The 18,972-nt window shown below is 38.4% G+C and overlaps 1 protein-coding gene across 5 annotated transcripts in view; it reads left to right on the forward strand.

Moving 5' to 3' along the window:
• The window catches only part of LOC124621892 (SET and MYND domain-containing protein 4-like), a 139,603-nt gene extending 121,897 nt beyond the window's left edge, over nt 1–17,706 (forward strand). For 4 of the 5 annotated variants that reach the window (XM_047147368.1, XM_047147366.1, XM_047147367.1 and 1 more), the window contains 3 exons: nt 4,356–4,563; nt 10,670–10,885; nt 16,734–17,107. In XM_047147368.1, coding sequence (XP_047003324.1) covers nt 4,356–4,563; nt 10,670–10,885; nt 16,734–16,983 — 674 coding nt within the window. In that variant the 3' untranslated portion in view covers nt 16,984–17,107. The other variant, XM_047147365.1, reaches the window with a different exon arrangement.
• The last annotated feature ends 1,266 nt before the right edge of the window (nt 17,707–18,972 follow it).

Genomic DNA, 18,972 nt, shown 5'->3' on the forward strand with positions numbered 1-18,972 from the left:
TAGTAAAATAAATTGACAAAGTCAATTAAAGAGCTTACTAAATGCAACACAAGTCATATGCAAAGTACTTGCCTCCCCAGTCTTTTTCTAAAGTCCTGCCAAATTAATGGTTTATTACATGCACGGCTGATTTTAGTAACATTTGGCTTTGATAAAATCTAGGGGATAACTACACAACTCCTGCATTACTCAATAAACAGTCCTACTGATTACAAAATAATAAATGCAGACAGACTGTGAGCAGAGATCAAATAATGTTCACAACACTCACTGGTTTTAGATTGAAATAAATAATGTTTATTATACCTTTAGCTTCTGACTACCATAACATCAGATTGAATACTTTACAAATAAAATTCTAAGAGCAGCACACCACATTATGTTAACTACTCAGTAGTTGTAGCAAACTATCATAAATTATCCAAGTTCACAGCTTGTGTTCAAATGTTTAAGTACCTCAGCTAACTGGCAAAAATAATACAAGTTCAGCACCTGTTCTCAAAATCAAAGTCCAACCCAAGTTAACTCACAAAAATAATATAACTCCAGCACTTGCTCTCAGAATGAAAAACAAACCCAAGTTAAATGGCAAGAAAATATTGCAAGTTCAACATTGCTCACAAGAGCGAAGTCCCGCAATAATTAACTGGAGTAAAATATTACAAGTTCAGCACTTGCTTTCAAAATCAAAGTTGAACCCAAGCTAATTCGTGAAATATCATCCAAGTCTAATTCTCATGAGCAACAGGTAAAGTTCTTGTAGTCCATCGAAACTGTCTTCCAATAAATTTCTAACATTTTTAAGTTGCAACCAACACACCACTCACAGAACCGCATCTAAAAAATCTGTTACTATATTCTCATAGAGCTCACTAAGAACTATCTGTAGAGATTGACTTTGTCAGAATCACTCAAGAATTTTCAAAATTCATAGGTCTTTACAAAACTAGCATCATGAATAACTTAAAAACTACTGGTTGTCTCAATACCATGTATGATGCACATTCTAGTCTCAATTTTCTCTTCAATTTGGTCTGCTTTCATAATTTTAGCTATACTAGTTTAGTTTTTTTGAGTTTGTGGCTGTAAAATAATATTTTCAGTCCCAAGTGCCACCCATGGGGTGTTTCTTTCCATTGTCTTCCAAAAGCCAGACAACTGTTTTTTACCCAGCAGCATGAAACCAACAGGCTATCTGAAGCCCTTCTGCAAGCATATTATTTCACAGGCTCCTGTTTCAGCAAGTAGCGGAGTTGGAGTGTATCATCTGCTATGGGCTCAGCGGCTGAAGCCTAGCCACTACCTCCAAGTGAACAATGCGTACCTGTAACCCACACATGTGGTGCACCCCTAAACTGTCAAATCAGGGCATTTGATCAGCCAAGCCTGTCTTTAGTGGCTTGGTGCTTAGACATGTCTGTGAATTACCTCTCATGTTTCATAACAGACTTCTGTATTTAACGTTTTTTTTTCCTTTTTTTCTTTTTTCTAAGAAAACTTTCACCAAAGCTCCACAATAGATAATAGCACATTTTCTCTTCTTTATGAGATCAACATCTCATTCACTCCAGAGGGATAAAACTGTGGTAATAGAAAGTTTGCAGTTGAATATAAAAAATTTAAAGAGTAAAGGCAACAACTCACCAAATAGGTGATGTGTGGTGTTGTTGATAGGCACATAAAAAAGGCATGTTACTAGCTTTCAGATGAATCTTTCTTCAGAACTGTGGTGTACACTGCTGCACTCATCATACGGATGTGTATGTGTGTGTGTAAAATAGCTCAGCTCATCTCTGTTTTATCAGTTGGATGTGCCATTTAATATGGCTCCTCTTCTGGTGTGGTACAAAACCGAGATGTGGTGGTTTCAATGTGTACCAGAGCTGCAGAGATGCACCTGCAAACAAACAAAAAATTACTTGTTTTATTTTTATTTTTTCAAGGTGATAATTAAAACTATTACTATCCCTTGTAGCTCTGAAGAAGGACTTGTCCAAAAGCTAGCAACATTATGTCTAGTTCATGTACCTACTGATGAAAGCACCTCAACTATTTGGTGAGCTGTTAACTTGATGCATTAGATCATTCAGTACAGAAGGGTGCTGATTCATTTTTTTCTGGCAAGCATAAGTGAAGTTGTGGCACATGAAATGGTTCTGATCTCAGTTGATAATGTTGTACCGTGTGTGCAGGAGTGGTGGTGAGACTGACTGAATACTGTAGCACTAGCTGTTTTATATTTTGAATTAAATTCTTCACAAGAATGTAGTAGCAAAACAATACTGCATACTAGGATAAACCGAACAAGGATGTACTTTTTTGACTGGCTGTTACAGTATTTGAAAAAATGCTGGCTCTAGTCTCCAACCCAGATTTAAGTTTTCCTTGGTTTCCCTAAATTACTTCAGGTAAATGCTGAGATGGTTCCTATTGTAAGACTACGAGATGCCCAATTTTTGTCAACTATCTGTAAATGTGTAAATGCCCTGGTATAATCATGTACGAATTATGTTTTTTGTTCTTACACTACCATACTGCAACATGTCCAATACACTTATAAAAGTGATCCAAGGATGAATAAATCTACTACTGTTACTATTACATATTAATAATGGATATAATAAATTACTGATCATTGCATGAGGGTGAAACAGAAAGTCTTTGCCCTATTATTCATTAGCTGAAATAAGGTACATAGAGGTAATTACAAATATGTGTACTATTCATCATACCTTACACTATTTTTCGACATATTGCTCACACCAGTTCAGAATTTAACCCATTGCTGCACTAAATTTGAGATGCCCCTTTGGTAGAATTTGTCTGGCTGTCTGTTGAACCATCATCGGACTACGGTCTTGGTTCCATAATTGCACACAAATTGCTGTCCTGCCAGGAAATTCTTCAACAGACTGAAAACATGGAAATCAAAAGGAGCAATGTCGGAACTTTTTGGTGGGTGATCCAGCCTCTCACAGTGAAATGACTGGAGCTTGTCAGTGTTTCTGATTGCCACAAGTGACCTGCCATTGCTGCGGGGGTTAACCACACTGTACACACCAAGAATCACTTGGAACTACTTCCTGATGGCAGCCCACTGACATGACAGAGTGGATCAACAACTGTTGGCATTGCTGGTTGCACCTAGAGGCATGAAATCCAGCAGGAGTGGTCCACAGTGATACTAGAAGACCGTAACATCATTTTCCCAACAGATGGCACTGAACAGAAGTTTTTTGTCACAGAGGAACCCAGGTGTTTTCACACCATGTTCTGCTGCTTCAGTTCCAGTATGAAATGCAGTATCCACATCTCATTACCAGTAACAATGTGTTCCAGGAAATTGTCACCCTCCTCAGCATACCACTGCAGATGATTCAGTGAAGCAATCATTTGCTTCCCTTTCATCATGTCATCCAGATACTTAAACACCCACGGACTTGAAACCTTTCGTGTACCCTAAAGACCCATGAATGATGATGTAAGCATTTTTGTATGAAATGCCAAGCTCTTGGGAAATATCCTTGTGTGCACCACAAGGATATTTCCCAGGAGCTTGGCATTTCATACAAAAATGTTTACATCATCATTCATGGGTCTTTAGGTAAACGAAAGGTTTCAAGTCCGTGGGTGTTTAAGTATCTGGATGACATGATGAAAGGGAAGCAAATGATTGCTTCACTGAATCATCTGCAGTGGTATGCTGAGGAGGGTGACAGTTTCCTGGAACACATTGTTACTGGTAATGAGATGGTGCACACTCCAATCTCCTTTCACCATTGCACCCATGCAGGAAATGTTATCAGTCAGCGATGAATGCTGCCTCCTCAAATGTTCATTGTCATGCAAGTCTTCATGGCCTTTTGCGAACTCACAACATCACCACTTCACAGTTCTCACAGATAGACACCCCTGTGAATTTCAGTGGGTGTTTGTCCTTTGCTCCGAACAATAGAAATCATACTTCATTGCTTGTACACCAGGGAGGTGTTAAGCAAAACTCCTGTATTCAACAACTGACAGCAGCGCTGTGTCGTGGATCTATCAGCAGACATGGCTGAGTCAGTCCAAGAAAGGCCCACCACTGAAAATGGATTAGTCAACTTTGCATTTACAGCCATAATTTTGCTAAAAAAAAAAAAAAATAGGGGAAAGGACTTTGTGATTTGCCTTTATATATATGAATGCTTTTATATGCAATGCTCACAGCTGTTTTTTAATGGACAGTGTCTGTTAAAAGACAGCTACTGAACATTTCTTATGACTCTGCTTCAAAATTTTTACTTATAATCTCTGGATCATAAATTAAGATAATTTCTTGGGAGATTTGTAATATGTATTATATTATGTTTCAGATGAGTACAGTGTTAATGCAGATGAAATATTCATTGGTGCTCTCTTACTTCATCATCTGCAACTGCTGCAGTTTAATGCACATGAAATATTTGAGACTGTAGTGAGACAAAAAGGTATAATAAAAGGATCAAAAACAGTATACCTTGGAGTTGGGCTTTACCCAACTGTTTCATTCTTCAATCATGACTGCTATCCTGCTCTTGCAAGGTAATTTTACAAATCATACAACATGGAACAATAGCTAGCATTACTGACCCATCAAAAAAAAGTACTGCATATTTAAAAGTGACATTCAGGGGAGATCTATGATTCAAAGAGTATTTTGTAATGTTTTGCATCCAGTAGTTAAGTATCATTACACAGTAGAAAAATACATGAATTCATTATGAGGTGACAGAAGTATGTAAAGCTTGTTTCAAATGTTTGCAATGAAGTGATTCAAGTACATAGTTCTTAAACAAAATAAACAAAACTTTTAAAAAGTAACGGCTGGGGTGCATATACATTATATTAGTCAGTGAATCATAAACTTCTAAGTGATTTATTTTGTGCCTTATTACAGTTTTCATGATTAGATGATTTGGGCTCTTCTGTGGAGTTTCAAATGTTCTATTACCAATTTCCAAAAAACTGCTTTTATTGCAAAAATCCCAATTCATAAATGTGAATTGCATGAGGCAGCACTTTTCTTTATTTGTGTCAAGGGTAAGAACCTTGTACTTCCCACTGCACCATTGCATGGAATTGACTGTAGTCTTTTGGCTACTACAATAAAGGCAAAAGATACTACAGATATTCAGAGTTGGTAATATATAGGTATTACAGGAAGTGAGTGTGTCTCTGTTGGTAGTACAAGAAATGGGATCTCCCAATCATTGATAATGTTGCTGCTTAGGAGATCAAAATACCAGCTCTGACTCTTTCTCACATTAACTACAATATTAGTTTGTAACAAAAGGCACTGACCACAAAGAACATATTCCTACCTGAAGTTCAGTCAGCCCTGTCTGTTACACACATCAGATGATGTGAGTACACAGAATGTGAAATGATCATGTACAAATTTCTTGTAAATTGAAGAAGTCCATGATGATGATAGCACTAATCGCCACCTTTTAGAGTAAGAGCAGCAATGCACTATGCAAAGTTTCACTTTATGATTTTAGAACTCAGTACTTCATGGAGGTATCCTTATTCAAGAAATACACTCCTGGAAATGGAAAAAAGAACACATTGACACCGGTGTGTCAGACCCACTATACTTGCTCCGGACACTGCGAGAGGGCTGTACAAGCAATGATCACACGCACGGCACAGCGGACACACCAGGAACCGCGGTGTTGGCCGTCGAATGGCGCTAGCTGCGCAGCATTTGTGCACCGCCGCCGTCAGTGTCAACCAGTTTGCCGTGGCATACGGAGCTCCATCGCAGTCTTTAACACTGGTAGCATGCCGCGACAGCGTGGACGTGAACCGTATGTGCAGTTGACGGACTTTGAGCGAGGGCGTATAGTGGGCATGCGGGAGGCCGGGTGGACGTACCGCCGAATTGCTCAACACGTGGGGCGTGAGGTCTCCACAGTACATCGATGTTGTCGCCAGTGGTCGGCGGAAGGTCCACGTGCCCGTCGACCTGGGACCGGACCGCAGCGACGCACGGATGCACGCCAAGACCGTAGGATCCCACGCAGTGCCGTAGGGGACCGCACCGCCACTTCCCAGCAAATTAGGGACACTGTTGCTCCTGGGGTATCGGCGACGACCATTCGCAACCGTCTCCATGAAGCTGGGCTACGGTCCCGCACACCGTTAGGCCGTCTTCCGCTCACGCCCCAACATCGTGCAGCCCGCCTCCAGTGGTGTCGCGACAGGCGTGAATGGAGGGACGAATGGAGACGTGTCGTCTTCAGCGATGAGAGTTGCTTCTGCCTTGGTGCCAATGATGGTCGTATGCGTGTTTGGCGCCGTGCAGGTGAGCGCCACAATCAGGACTGCATACGACCGAGGCACACAGGGCCAACACCCGGCATCATGGTGTGGGGAGCGATCTCCTACACTGGCCGTACACCACTGGTGATCGTTGAGGGGACACTGAATAGTGCACGGTACATCCAAACCGTCATCGAACCCATCGTTCTACCATTCCTAGACCGGCAAGGGAACTTGCTGTTCCAACAGGACAATGCACGTCCGCATGTATCCCGTGCCACCCAACGTGCTCTAGAAGGTGTAAGTCAACTACCCTGGCCAGCAAGATCTCCGGATCTGTCCCCCATTGGGCATGTTTGGGACTGGATGAAGCATCGTCTCACGCGGTCTGCACGTCCAGCACGAACGCTGGTCCAACTGAGGCGCCAGGTGGAAATGGCATGGCAAGCCGTTCCACAGGACTACATCCAGCACCTCTACGATCGTCTCCATGGGAGAATAGCAGCCCGCATTGCTGCGAAAGGTGGATATACACTGTACTAGTGCCGACATTGTGCATGCTCTGTTGCCTGTGTCTATGTGCCTGTGGTTCTGTCAGTGTGATCATGTGATGTATCTGACCCCAGGAATGTGTCAATAAAGTTTCCCCTTCCTGGGACAATGAATTCACGGTGTTCTTATTTCAATTTCCAGGAGTGTATTTATAGGCCATTAAGAATATGCTGTCAGTGGTTTTGTATTGATTCACACAGATGTTCAGCCACTTACATCTCAATGTACAACTCTTTTTTTGCAATATTTACACTAGGATAAGCTTGATCATCCATTCCATACTAATAATTTTGCTCCACATTACTTTCTACCCCTGATTAAACTTCTGTTCAGTCACCGTTTACACACTAACAAATAGTTGCACATAGCTTTTACATACATTTCTTCAATCTCATATGACAGTTTTTACAGTCAAGAATACAAAAGATGATTCAACTGTATAAGAATCCATCAGTTCCATAGTTAAGTGTGTTGAGAAGTAATTCAATAATCACTGTATCTGACAGTTAGATGGCATTCGTTTATTATTTAATGGAGTATACACTGTGATGAACATCTCTGTGAAATATGCTTGGATTGCACAGTTGGTAGTTCAGTGCCTGCAAAAGGTAGGAACCTTGTTTTGAGTTCCAACCTGCCAAATAAGTTTAACTTTTCATAAATATTAGAACGATGTAACATATTCAATAAATATTTTCAAAAAGCAACATTTCCTTTGTGACTTTTCAAGCTTTCAACATTTTCTTTCTCTTTATGGCTTTAGGTACTAAGTTTCATGAGTTGTGTTTGAACAGAACTTGGAAGTGTGCCTGTATGTCTCAATGCCTTCTTTTTCACTGAGCACTTTTCTCTCTAACTAGAGTTTTACAAGGGTAATACAGAAAACTGGTTCAGAGCGGAAGGACAACAGACAAACAGTAGGACAGAACAAAATGGAAGTAAAAAAAATGAAATGTCAACAAGAGACAGATTATAAAACCAGACAACTTAAAAGGAGCAAAAAATGCCAGTGAGAACTCAAGGACAACTATTTATTTATTTATTTATCTCTTGTTCCGGTGATCCATGTTGTGACACTATCACAGGATATGGAATGTGTGAATTTTACAAGCTTTTTGTCAGAATTTATGGTAATACATAAAACAAAACAAAAACAGTAAACAGTAACTTAGGTCCCACTACAAAAAAATACATTTTAGAGATAGATAGAGATTACAAAACAAAAAACAGTTAACAGTAACATAGGTCCCACTACAAAAATACATTTTAGAGATAGATAAAGATTACAAAATAGTAAGTGTTACAGAGAAATAAATATTGCAAAATATATGTTTACAGTAAAAATATTCAGTATTACAAATACAAATTTGGGCATACATTTGCAATTTACAATACAAGTGATGTTAAACACTGTAGTTCAGGAACTCTTCTAATGTATAAAATGATCCTTGCAATAGGAACTGCCTTAAGGTTTTTTTTAACAAGAGATCATCATCTACCAAACACTTAATTCTTGAAGGGAGGGCATTAAAAATCTTACAGCCACTGAAATGGACTCCTTTCTGCACCATACTTAGATTTGGCTGTTCATAGTGGATATCACGTTTCCTTCTAGTATTGTGACTGTGATATGCACTATTCAGCTTAAAGATGGATTGTTCTTTCCTTATGAAGCACATCAATGAGAATATATATTGCGCAGTGGATGTAAGTATTTCAAGCTTCTTAAAAAGATTCCTGCATGTGGCTCTAGGATGGACTCCACACATGCTCCTTATGGCTCTTTTTTTGTACACACAGTACTTTTTTAGCCAGTGGCTGATTTCCCCAAAATATAATTCCAAATGCCATAATTGCATGAAAGTAATCATAATATGCTGACTTCATGGTTTCCATATTTCTATAAGAAGAAACAATGCGCAATGCGTATGTTGCTGAACTTAGTCTTTCGCACAGATCCACGATGTGGTTTGAGCAATTCAGTTTGCTATCAATATGCAAGCCTAGGTATTTTGAGGAATCTACCCTGGTTATTGTCTGCTCACCTATCTTTACAAATATTTCCTCATCTCTGGATGTTTTGTGAAACTGAATGTAGTTTGTTTTACAGTAATTTAAAATAAGACCATGTTGAACCAGTTCACCATTTCATTTAAAACCTTATTTGCCGTTACCTCAAGTTTCAATAAGTATCAATAAGTATCAATAAGTAGTGTAGTGTCATCCGCAAAAATGGTGCATCTACAATATTCCGTAGAGAGAGGAAGATCATTTATAAATATAATAAAAAGTAGGGGACCCAGAACTGAGCCCTGCGGCACTCCACATGTGATAGTACCCCTTTCCGAAGATACTGGGACACCATCTTGATTATCTACTGCAACTTTTTGTTTCCTGTTTGACAGATATGAGTCGAGCCATTTCCCTGCTGCACCACTTATATCGAGATGTGCAGCTTTTTGTAAAAGAATTTGGTGATTTACACAGTCAAATGCTTTTGTTAGGTCACAAAATATGCCAATTACTTTCAGTTTTTTGTTGATAGATTCCAAGAGTTTGCCAGTAAATGCAAATATTGCATCTTCTGTTGACAAACCTTTCTGAAATCCGAACTGACTTTTGCTGAAGCTATTGTGTTCACTGAGATGCTTAACTATCCTGGCATCCATTAGTTTCTCTAAAACCTTTGAAATGCTTGTCAGTAGTGATATTGGCCTATAGTTAGCAGTATCTGTCTTATCCCCCTTTTTATATAGCGGTTTTACAACTGCATACTTAAGCCTCTCAGGAACTATTCCTTGCTTAAGTGATGCATCAAAAATGTGGCAAAGGACTTTACTTACATGGCTGGAGCAGTATTTTAATAATTTTTTAGAGATGTTGTCAATTCCAGCAGAGTTTTTACTTTTCAGGGATTTAATAACTCTTTCAATTTCTTGAACAGTGGCTGTTTTTACCTTCATGTGTTGTACTGAACCAGGTATTCCAGCTTTCAAAAGGAAAGATAGGGACAGAACTATAACTGGGGAAAAAACTGATAAAATAAATAGTAGAGACAAATAAAACGCTCTGAATGGTGAAAAAGCTGCACTAAGACATTTGGAATGGAGTGAGAGGAAGATTCTACACAAAGTAACAAGTTGAATGACTGTAAAATGACAGTATAAGCTAAGAGGAAAAAGAGAAATCATGTCAGAGCAGTGAATGACTGACAAAATTATTTAGTGAGTAGCTGAAAACAAATTTTTAAAAATCGGAATTGATCTCAAGCTTCAATGGAAATGAATGAGGGCTGGGGAAAGTTATAAAGGAAAGGCCAGTCACTTAGGTCCCACGATGTAAATGACCCAACTGTACTGAGGATAGACAAATACAAAAATCAGGGGGAGGGGAGGAGGGCAGAGAGTAGGTGAGATATCTGTTTGTGGAGATTCGATATCCAATGGAAAATTTCTTCTGCCAGTGACATACTAGACTTTAGCAATTCCTTAAAAACTGTTGTATCAAATTATTTTGGCTTCTACAACATTTGCTACAACTGATATTCTCTCAAACATTATGTGTCTTCTCTTCATACAATTTGTATCCACACTTCTTCTCTGTAAAAATATATGTTGCCAACTAATGTGTCTCACCTCCTATACTGTCATCACACCTGTGTGCCACACATAAACAAAGGCTAAAAGATTTGAAACATTATTGATGAGGTCTTACTTTAACATAACGCGACAGTATAGTTAATGGAACATCACAACTCAGTCAAACATCTAGATGGAAATAATATGAAAATTACTATCACAATCATAGATAATGGTCTTTGTAATTTTTTCAGACACTTTGTGGGCTCTGCATTAATACTGCATGCACTTCGCCCCCTAAAATCAGGGGAAGAAGTACCTGAGAACTATGGTCCAGTATATACAAAACATTCACTTGAATACAGACAGAGACAGCTGCAATGTCGGTACTGGTTTTGTTGTCATTGCAAATCATGCTCTGAGAACTGGCCTGACTTGGAGAAACTGACTAATAGCAAACCAGTATTCAGGTAAGGAGCGACTTGTGTCATTGGTGTCTATATTTAACATCATTAAATGGATTCCAGGATTGCAAATCATTATTAGTATTACAAAAAACTATGTTCTTAGTAAGACACAGTTCCAAAAATGCAGGTCACAGTCTAAATTTTCTTTGAAAGGAAGTACTCACTTATTTCTGGAATATATTGTAGCATATAAAACGCTGGACAATAATATGAATGGTCTGTAATCAGTAGAAAAATTTTTAAAGTATTTTCCATGTATGGAATAAGATACTCATTTACAATAGAGTCTAAAAGCAAGATTTACAATAGTGTAAAATCAAGAGATGTGAAGTGGATAGCAGGTATCTAATGTCCTGGAAGACTGAGACTGTGTAAGTGATGCTTCTTTGCGTCTTCACTCATATCCCTTCTTTCATTTCACTAGTATCTACTAATTCTATTAATTTTTAATCACTCTTTTGACTGATTCAATATGGCCTATGTCAGTTCCTCTCACGAGCCAACTACTTCACTTCAGAGTCGCACCTGAAATCTATGTCCTCAGTTGTTTTTTATACAGGATGATTCACGAAGATATGCAAATATTTTAATATGTTATTCTACAAGTAAGACTAAAGAAAAAAGTTCATATAAACATAGGTTCACAAATGTTTAGTTATGGGGATACTGCTAGTAAAAAATTTTGCCTGAAATTTAACAACTTCACTAATATGAAGCCATCGCAAAACTGTACGAGATTAAAGTAAAGCACAATTTCCATTTATTTTGTTGTTATTGATCTAGTGAATCTAATAAAACATGTCCCAGACATGTATCTGAAGTAGTTTTCCTGAACATCCAGAAAAGCAAAGCTGTAATTTTATGATTTTTTAAATTTATTGACTACTTGGCCCAATTTGTTTTATAAATGCCATACAATTGCACAAAGGTTTTTAGCATATGTCGTAGAGAATGTAATTTTGGAAAAATGATCGTAATGTTGTATTAATATGTCAGATAATCAGCTTTTATTAATACCATAGCACATGCGAATTCATGTTAAACAGGACAAAACAAAGCTCAGTGTTGTAGTTGTACGAAGTTGTATGGACTACATACAATTTCACAATACATTCACAAAAAAATGTTTAAAAATATCTTCACAGAGTTCAATGCATTTAGCTGCACATGTATGAACAGATTTTGTTGCTTGTTTCAGTTTCACAGTGTTGTTCTTAATTTTGTCTATTGTATCCATAACGCAAGCAAGTAATGCCTCATGTGTATTGACTCTGTCCTCATAAACTGTGTGCTCCATCCACCACCATACACAAAAATCCATTGGCGTTAAATTGGGTGATCTGGGTGGCCACAGACTTGTACCATCATGACCAATCCATTTCTGGGGAAAACGTTCATTTAAATGTGTAGTAATGGCATTGGTGAAATGTGGAGGTGCGCCATCATAATTGAAAATACATTTGCAATTGTGTAGCAAGTGGAACATCTTTGAGCAAGCACAGCATTTCTTCTTGAAGGATCAGTTAGACATTCTGGGAAAATGAATGGTCCAATAAAGTGTGTGTTGATTATACCACACCATCATTTATACTAAATTTCTGCTGGAAATTGCGTTGCACTGTTGCATGTTGGTTTGCTTCAGACCATACATGGTCGTTATGTAAACTGTTTGCATCATCTCGAGTAAACTGTGCCTCATCAGTAAATAACATGTATTTGTGTAACTGCTGATTAATATTTAACCCAGCTGGACAACTCCAAGCGAAGGGCAGGATCTCCCGGATGTAAATGTTTACTTTTTGTTTATAGTAAGGATACAGATTATTGTACTTCAGTGTATGCCATACCTTAGATTGTGAAATGCCTAATCGTTGAGAGATACATCGTGTACCAGTACCCGGGCTATGTTGAACAGCATCCATAATATACTCATATCGAACGCTCACACTGATTATGAACTCTAGGAAGAGAACCTGTCTCCCGTAACATTCCGCTAACGGTTCGTGCATTCGGAATCCTCTGAGTTTGATAATGTATGCGATATTCGTTAACTGCAGCCGTAGCATTACCATCATATTTGCCATAAATGAACACCATATTTGTGTATTCCTCTGTCATAAATTTGAAAGGCGTCCCTATTTCATAAATAATCTAAAAACTACAACAGTTACTATGTGGTTTCACTTCAATACGCTGTTGTTATTATGTTCTTTCATTGAACAATACAGAAAACTAACTTGTTTGAAGGTTGGGAAATGACTGAAACAACTCACTTACAGCTGCCAACAATGACATAAATGTTTTTACATTCTTAATGGAAAGTAAACAAATTTACTTGTATAATAATTTTTGCTTCTCTGGATGTTCTGGAAAACTACTGCAGATACACGTCTGGGACATTTTTTATTAGATTCACCAGACCAATAACAACAAAATAAATGGAAATGGTGCTTTATTTTAACATCGTTCAGTTTTATGATGGCTTCATATCAGCAAAGTTGCTAAATTTCAGGCAACATATTGTATTAGCCGCAACTCCGGAACTAAACATTTGCGGACCTATGTTTATATGAAACTTTTTCTTTAGTTTTACTTGTAGAATAACACATTAAAATATTTGCATATATTTGTGAAGCACCCTGTATGTATTCCAAAATCTGTCTTCCTCTACAGTTTTATGTTCTACAGCTCCCTCAGACACCATGGAGGTTATTCCTTCATGTCTTCATGCATGTCCTATTATCTTGTCTCCTCTTCTCGTCAATGTTTCAAGTGTTCCTCTCCTTCATGATTCTGTGCAGAACTTCTGACTTTCTTAATTTCTCAGTTCACTTTCTTCTATAGCACCACATCTCAAAGGCTTTGATTCTGTTCTTTTCCAGTTTTTTCACAGATGCACTTCCATATAATGTTGTGCCCCAGACTACATTCTCAGAACTTTGTTCCTCAAATTGACAACAATGTCTGATACTAGCAGACTTTTTTCAGCCAAGAATACTCTCTTTGCATGTGAATATGTACTTTAATGTCCTCCTAGCTTTGTCTGTAATGTATATTTTGTTCCCAAGGTAGTAGAATTTCTTCACTTTGTCTGTTTTGGTCTTAAGTTTATTACTGATCTCATTTCTGTGACTGTACATTACTTTTGTTTTTCTTCTCAATCCACAGTGAGTGCTCATTCCACTTAACAAGTTACACATATCACCCTCACATTCAGTGAGGACAGCAATGTCATCAGTGTATCTTATCATTGATTTCTTTCCACCCTGAATTATAATCACACTCCTGTACCTTTCTTTTATTTCTATTGTTGCTTCTTTGATGTAATAGATTAAAGAGTAGGGGCAAAAAACTGCATCCCTGTCCTAGATCTTTTGAACCAAATTACTTTGTTCTTGATCTTCCATTCTTGTTTTTCCCTCTTGGTTCTTGCACATATTGTATATTACCCATGTTTCCCTATAGTTTACTCCTATTATCCTTAGAGTTTCGAACATCTTCCACCATTTTACATTACTGAACACTTTTTCCAGGTAGACAAATCCTATGAACGTGTCCTCAATTTTCTTAAGTCTTTCTTGCATTATCAAACACAAGGTAAGAACTGCTTCTCTAATGCCTTTATCTTTCCTAAAGCCAAACTGACTGTCATCCAACAGATCCTCAATTTTCTTCTCCATTCTTCTGTATATTACTTTGTTAACAACTTGGATACATGTGCTGTTAAGCCAACTGTGTGATAATTTTCATTCTTCTCTACTCTTGTTATCTTCAGGACTGTGTGGATTATATTTTTCTGAAAGTGTGACAGTATGTCTCCATACCCATATGTTCAACAAATCAACTTCAACAATTGACTGGTTGTTATTTCCCCAAATGATTTTAGAAATTCCAAAAGAATGTTATCTATGCCTTCTATCTCCTTAATTGTAAGTGTTTCAAAGCTCTAAAAACTGGATCCCCTATATCTTCCATATTGACTCCCATTTGGTTTTGCATCACGTCATCAGACAGTTCCTCTCCTTCATACAGGTCTTCAGTTACACTTTCCATCTATCCACTTTCTTCTCTTCATGTAACACTGGACTTCCTTTTGCACTCTTACTGTTGACACCTTGGCTATTAATTCCACTGAAAGTTGTTTTGACTTTTCCATATGCTGAATCAGTCCTTTTGATGACCATTTCTTTTTCAATTTGTTCACAATTTACTAGCTACTATTGTCTTCCCTGTGTTTCCTATTTATTTTGTTCCCAAGTGACTTGTACGGATGCATACCTATTTTTTCCTGAACATTTTTGTACCATTTCCTTTCATAGGTCAGCTGAAGTATTTGTTCCATTACCCAAAACTTCTTCACAGTTGCCTTTCTCGTACCTATATTTGTCAGTTCAATTTCTGTGACTGCTCTTTTTAGATATGTCCATTACTCTTCAAATGAACTCCCTATTGTGGCATTCATTACTGCAGTATCTACAGTCCTAGAGAACTTTTAACTGCCCCTCATCATTCCTCAGCACTTCAGTATCTTACTTTCTCCACATTGATTCTTCAAGTTGATTCCCTTAAACTTCAGTTTTTGAACAGTGTATGTGCTATTAGTACCCGAAATTTACTGCAGAACTTAAATAGTCTTTTTCCACTCTCATTCCTATTACCAAGCCCATACTGCTATTACAGAGTTTCAATAACCCATGATTATTAGATTTTCATCTCCATTTACATACGGAAAACAAGTTTAATATCTTCATATGCTTTCTCTCTCTCTTTATCTTCTGCTCTTGATGCTGGTATGCTATATTCAGAGCACTGTTGTTGTCACTTGTCTGTTGTTGATTCTAATGAGAATAATCTTGTGACTGAACTATTCATAATAAATCACTCTATGGCTTACCTTGATGAAATCTACTCCTTTATCCAATTTTGTACTGCTGCTGATATTACCCTATATTCATCTGATCACAAGTCATCTTCCACTCCTCTCACCCAGTTTTGTACACCTGCTGATATTGCCCTACATTCATGGAACCAGAGATCCTTATTTCCTTCCCATTTAATTTCATTGATACACAGTCTATCCGTTTGAGTCTTTATGTTTCCATTTCCAAATTTTTTAGCTTCCCTACCACATTGAGACTTCTGACAGTCCATGCTACAATTCATAGGAACCTTCTTTTAGTTATTTAATCTTTTTCTCATGCTGACCTACCCTTAGGCAAACCAAAATGGAGGATTAATGCGGAGTTTTTTTTTGCCAATCAAGAGATCATTTTTTAATTATAGGCCACATGTCCCATGAATACACATTGTGTGTTCTTAAAGCAGTGGTTTTCATTGCCTCCTGTATCCTCATGCCATTGATAAATCCCAATTCTGCTGCTTTTTAGAGGCAGTTTCTCCTCCAAGGGCAAGAAAGTGCCCTGAATGTCTGTCCCCATTCTCCCCCTCTTTGATAAGGCTGCTGGCAGAACAAGGTTGACTCCTTATACGAAGCCTTTGGCTGTTATTATTAAAACTTTAAGCAGTGGCTGGGAGCAATCATATGACCCACAAGGTAGTCAAAGATGTTACCCTAGACCCTAGCAATCAGCTAATTATAGTACTTACCTTTAAAAGCTTAATAAGCAAAACCAAATGACTAAAATAGAAACTACAATTTCAAGTATATGCTGACATCTGCATGCACTTATATTGAAGATCAGTAACAAGTAAGCACAATTTTATCCTGTCTTAATATTGTGAATATACTGAGTAATTATCCTAACATGTAGCTTTCACATTTATTCCAGTATTTATAAAATTATACCATAAATTTTGCATTAAACATATCTCTATTTGTTTATCTTGGCAGAAAAGGTACTGGAAGGAAGAGAGATGACCTCAACAATCAACTTGGCACACTGATATGTGACTTATTTGATCCTGCACTGAATCTAATGGAGGAAGGAGATGTGTCACGTGCCACCCAGCTGTTGGCAGAGTTTGTGAACTCAACCGATGAACTAGGTGTGCGGCCTCCACACAGAGAGACACAGCTGGCAGTGGACGCACTGCGTCTGTGTTTGGCTGATAAGGGCAATGTTTTTGTGTTGAAACAGTAGCCACATTCTCCTTAAAAACTGATACATATCTGACTGCTAAAAAATAAATATCTTTAAAGAACTGCCAAACATTACAATGGAAGAAAAATTGAAAATGTAACTAGTACATAAATACAAATAAAATATAGACATATATGTGACCTATTTGATCCTGCACTGAATCTAACGGAGGAAGGAGATGTGTCACGTGCCACCCAGCTGTTGGCAGAGTTTGTGAACTCAACCGATGAACTAGGTGTGCGGCCTCCACACAGAGAGACACAGCTGGCAGCGGACGCACTGCATCTGTGTTTGGCTGATAAGGGCAATGTTTTTGTGTTGAAACAGTAGCCACATTCTCCTTAAAAACTGATACATATCTGATTGCTAAAAAATAAATATCTTTAAAGAACTGCCAAACATTACAATGGAAGAAAAATTGAAAATGTAACTAGTACATAAATACAAATAAAATATAGATGAGTAGGTGTCCCAGATCATAAAAAGAGAGAAGATATGAGGGAGAAAAATATTATGGTTTGAAGGTAAAGATCTGCAGAAAATAAAGATTATACACACCAGCTGTGGTAGCTCATTGCAACTGGTGTCACAGATATTACTGCAAGTTAAAACTTTTATGTCCACCATTTTTATATATACCTTACTTACTTAAAATGTATAGCTGGTCAAGATCTGGAAGCTGCGAATGTAATTTTGGAGAATAAACATGAAGTTCACAAAGTATATTATAGCATGAAGGCAATCAAAGCACACATTAGGAATTATGGAAGATGCTGTTAAGTGTTGCATTTTAATTCAACAAACTAACTAAAAATCACACATTTGGGTCCAACAACAGAAAATCTAGGAGAAATGTAACAATATTATGAAAAGGAAAGTTGCTACTCACCATATAGCGGAGATGCTGAGTCACTGACAGACACAACATAAAGACTGTCAGAAAGTGAGCTTTTGGCCAAGAAAGCCTTCATCAAAAATACACAACGCACATGCGTGGCACACACACACACACACACACACACACACACACACACACACACACACATGGCCACTGTCTCTGGCTACTGACACTAGACTGCGAGCAGCAGTGCATGATCGAAGAGGCAAACAGGTGGTGGGTGTAAGGAGGAGGCTGGGATGGGGAGGGGGAGAGATAGCAAGGTACGGGGTGGGGGATGTAAAGTGCTGCTTATGGGAGAGCACAGAGATGAGGTGGAGAGAGGGTAGGCTAGCCAGGTACAGTCAGGTGGTTAGATGAGGGTGGGGGGTGGGGCAGAAAAAGAGACAAGTAAAAAGATTGAGGGTACTTTGATGCAACAGAGGGTGGTTTACTGCTGGAGTGGGAACAGGGAAGGGGCTTGATGGGTAAGGACAATAACTAATGAAATTTGAGACCAGGAGGGTTACAGGAACATAGGATATATTGCCTGGAAAGTTCTCACCTGTGCAATTCAGGCATGCTTGTGTTGGTGAGAAGGATCCAGATGGCACAGGCTGTGAAGCAGTCACTGAAATGAAGAACATTATGTTCAGCAGAATGTTCAGAAATGGGGTGATCCAGCTGTTTCTTGGACACAGCTTGTCAATGGCCATCCATGCCAACAGACAGCTCTTTGTTTGTCATGCCCATGTAGAACACAGAACAGTGGTTGCAGCGTAACTTGTAGGTCACATGACTGGTTTGACAGATAGCCCTGCCTTTGATGGGATAGTGATGCTTGTTACTGGACTGGAGTAGGTGGTGGCGGGAAGATGTATCAGACAGGTCTTGCTTCTAGGTCTATTCACAGATTGGGTCATGAGGCAAGGGTTGGGAGCAGGGTTTGTGCAGGGATGGAAGAGAATAGTTGTGTAGGTTCGGTGGGCATCAGAATGCCACTGTGGGAGGGGTGGGAAGGATAGTGGGTATGGCATTCCTGATTTCAGGGCATGATGAGAGGTAGTCAAAAGCCTGGCGGAGAATGTGATTCAGCTGCTCCAGTCCTGGGT

Source organism: Schistocerca americana, chromosome 7, assembly GCF_021461395.2.
Source record: "Schistocerca americana isolate TAMUIC-IGC-003095 chromosome 7, iqSchAmer2.1, whole genome shotgun sequence".
In the NCBI taxonomy this organism is placed as follows: domain Eukaryota; kingdom Metazoa; phylum Arthropoda; class Insecta; order Orthoptera; family Acrididae; genus Schistocerca; species Schistocerca americana.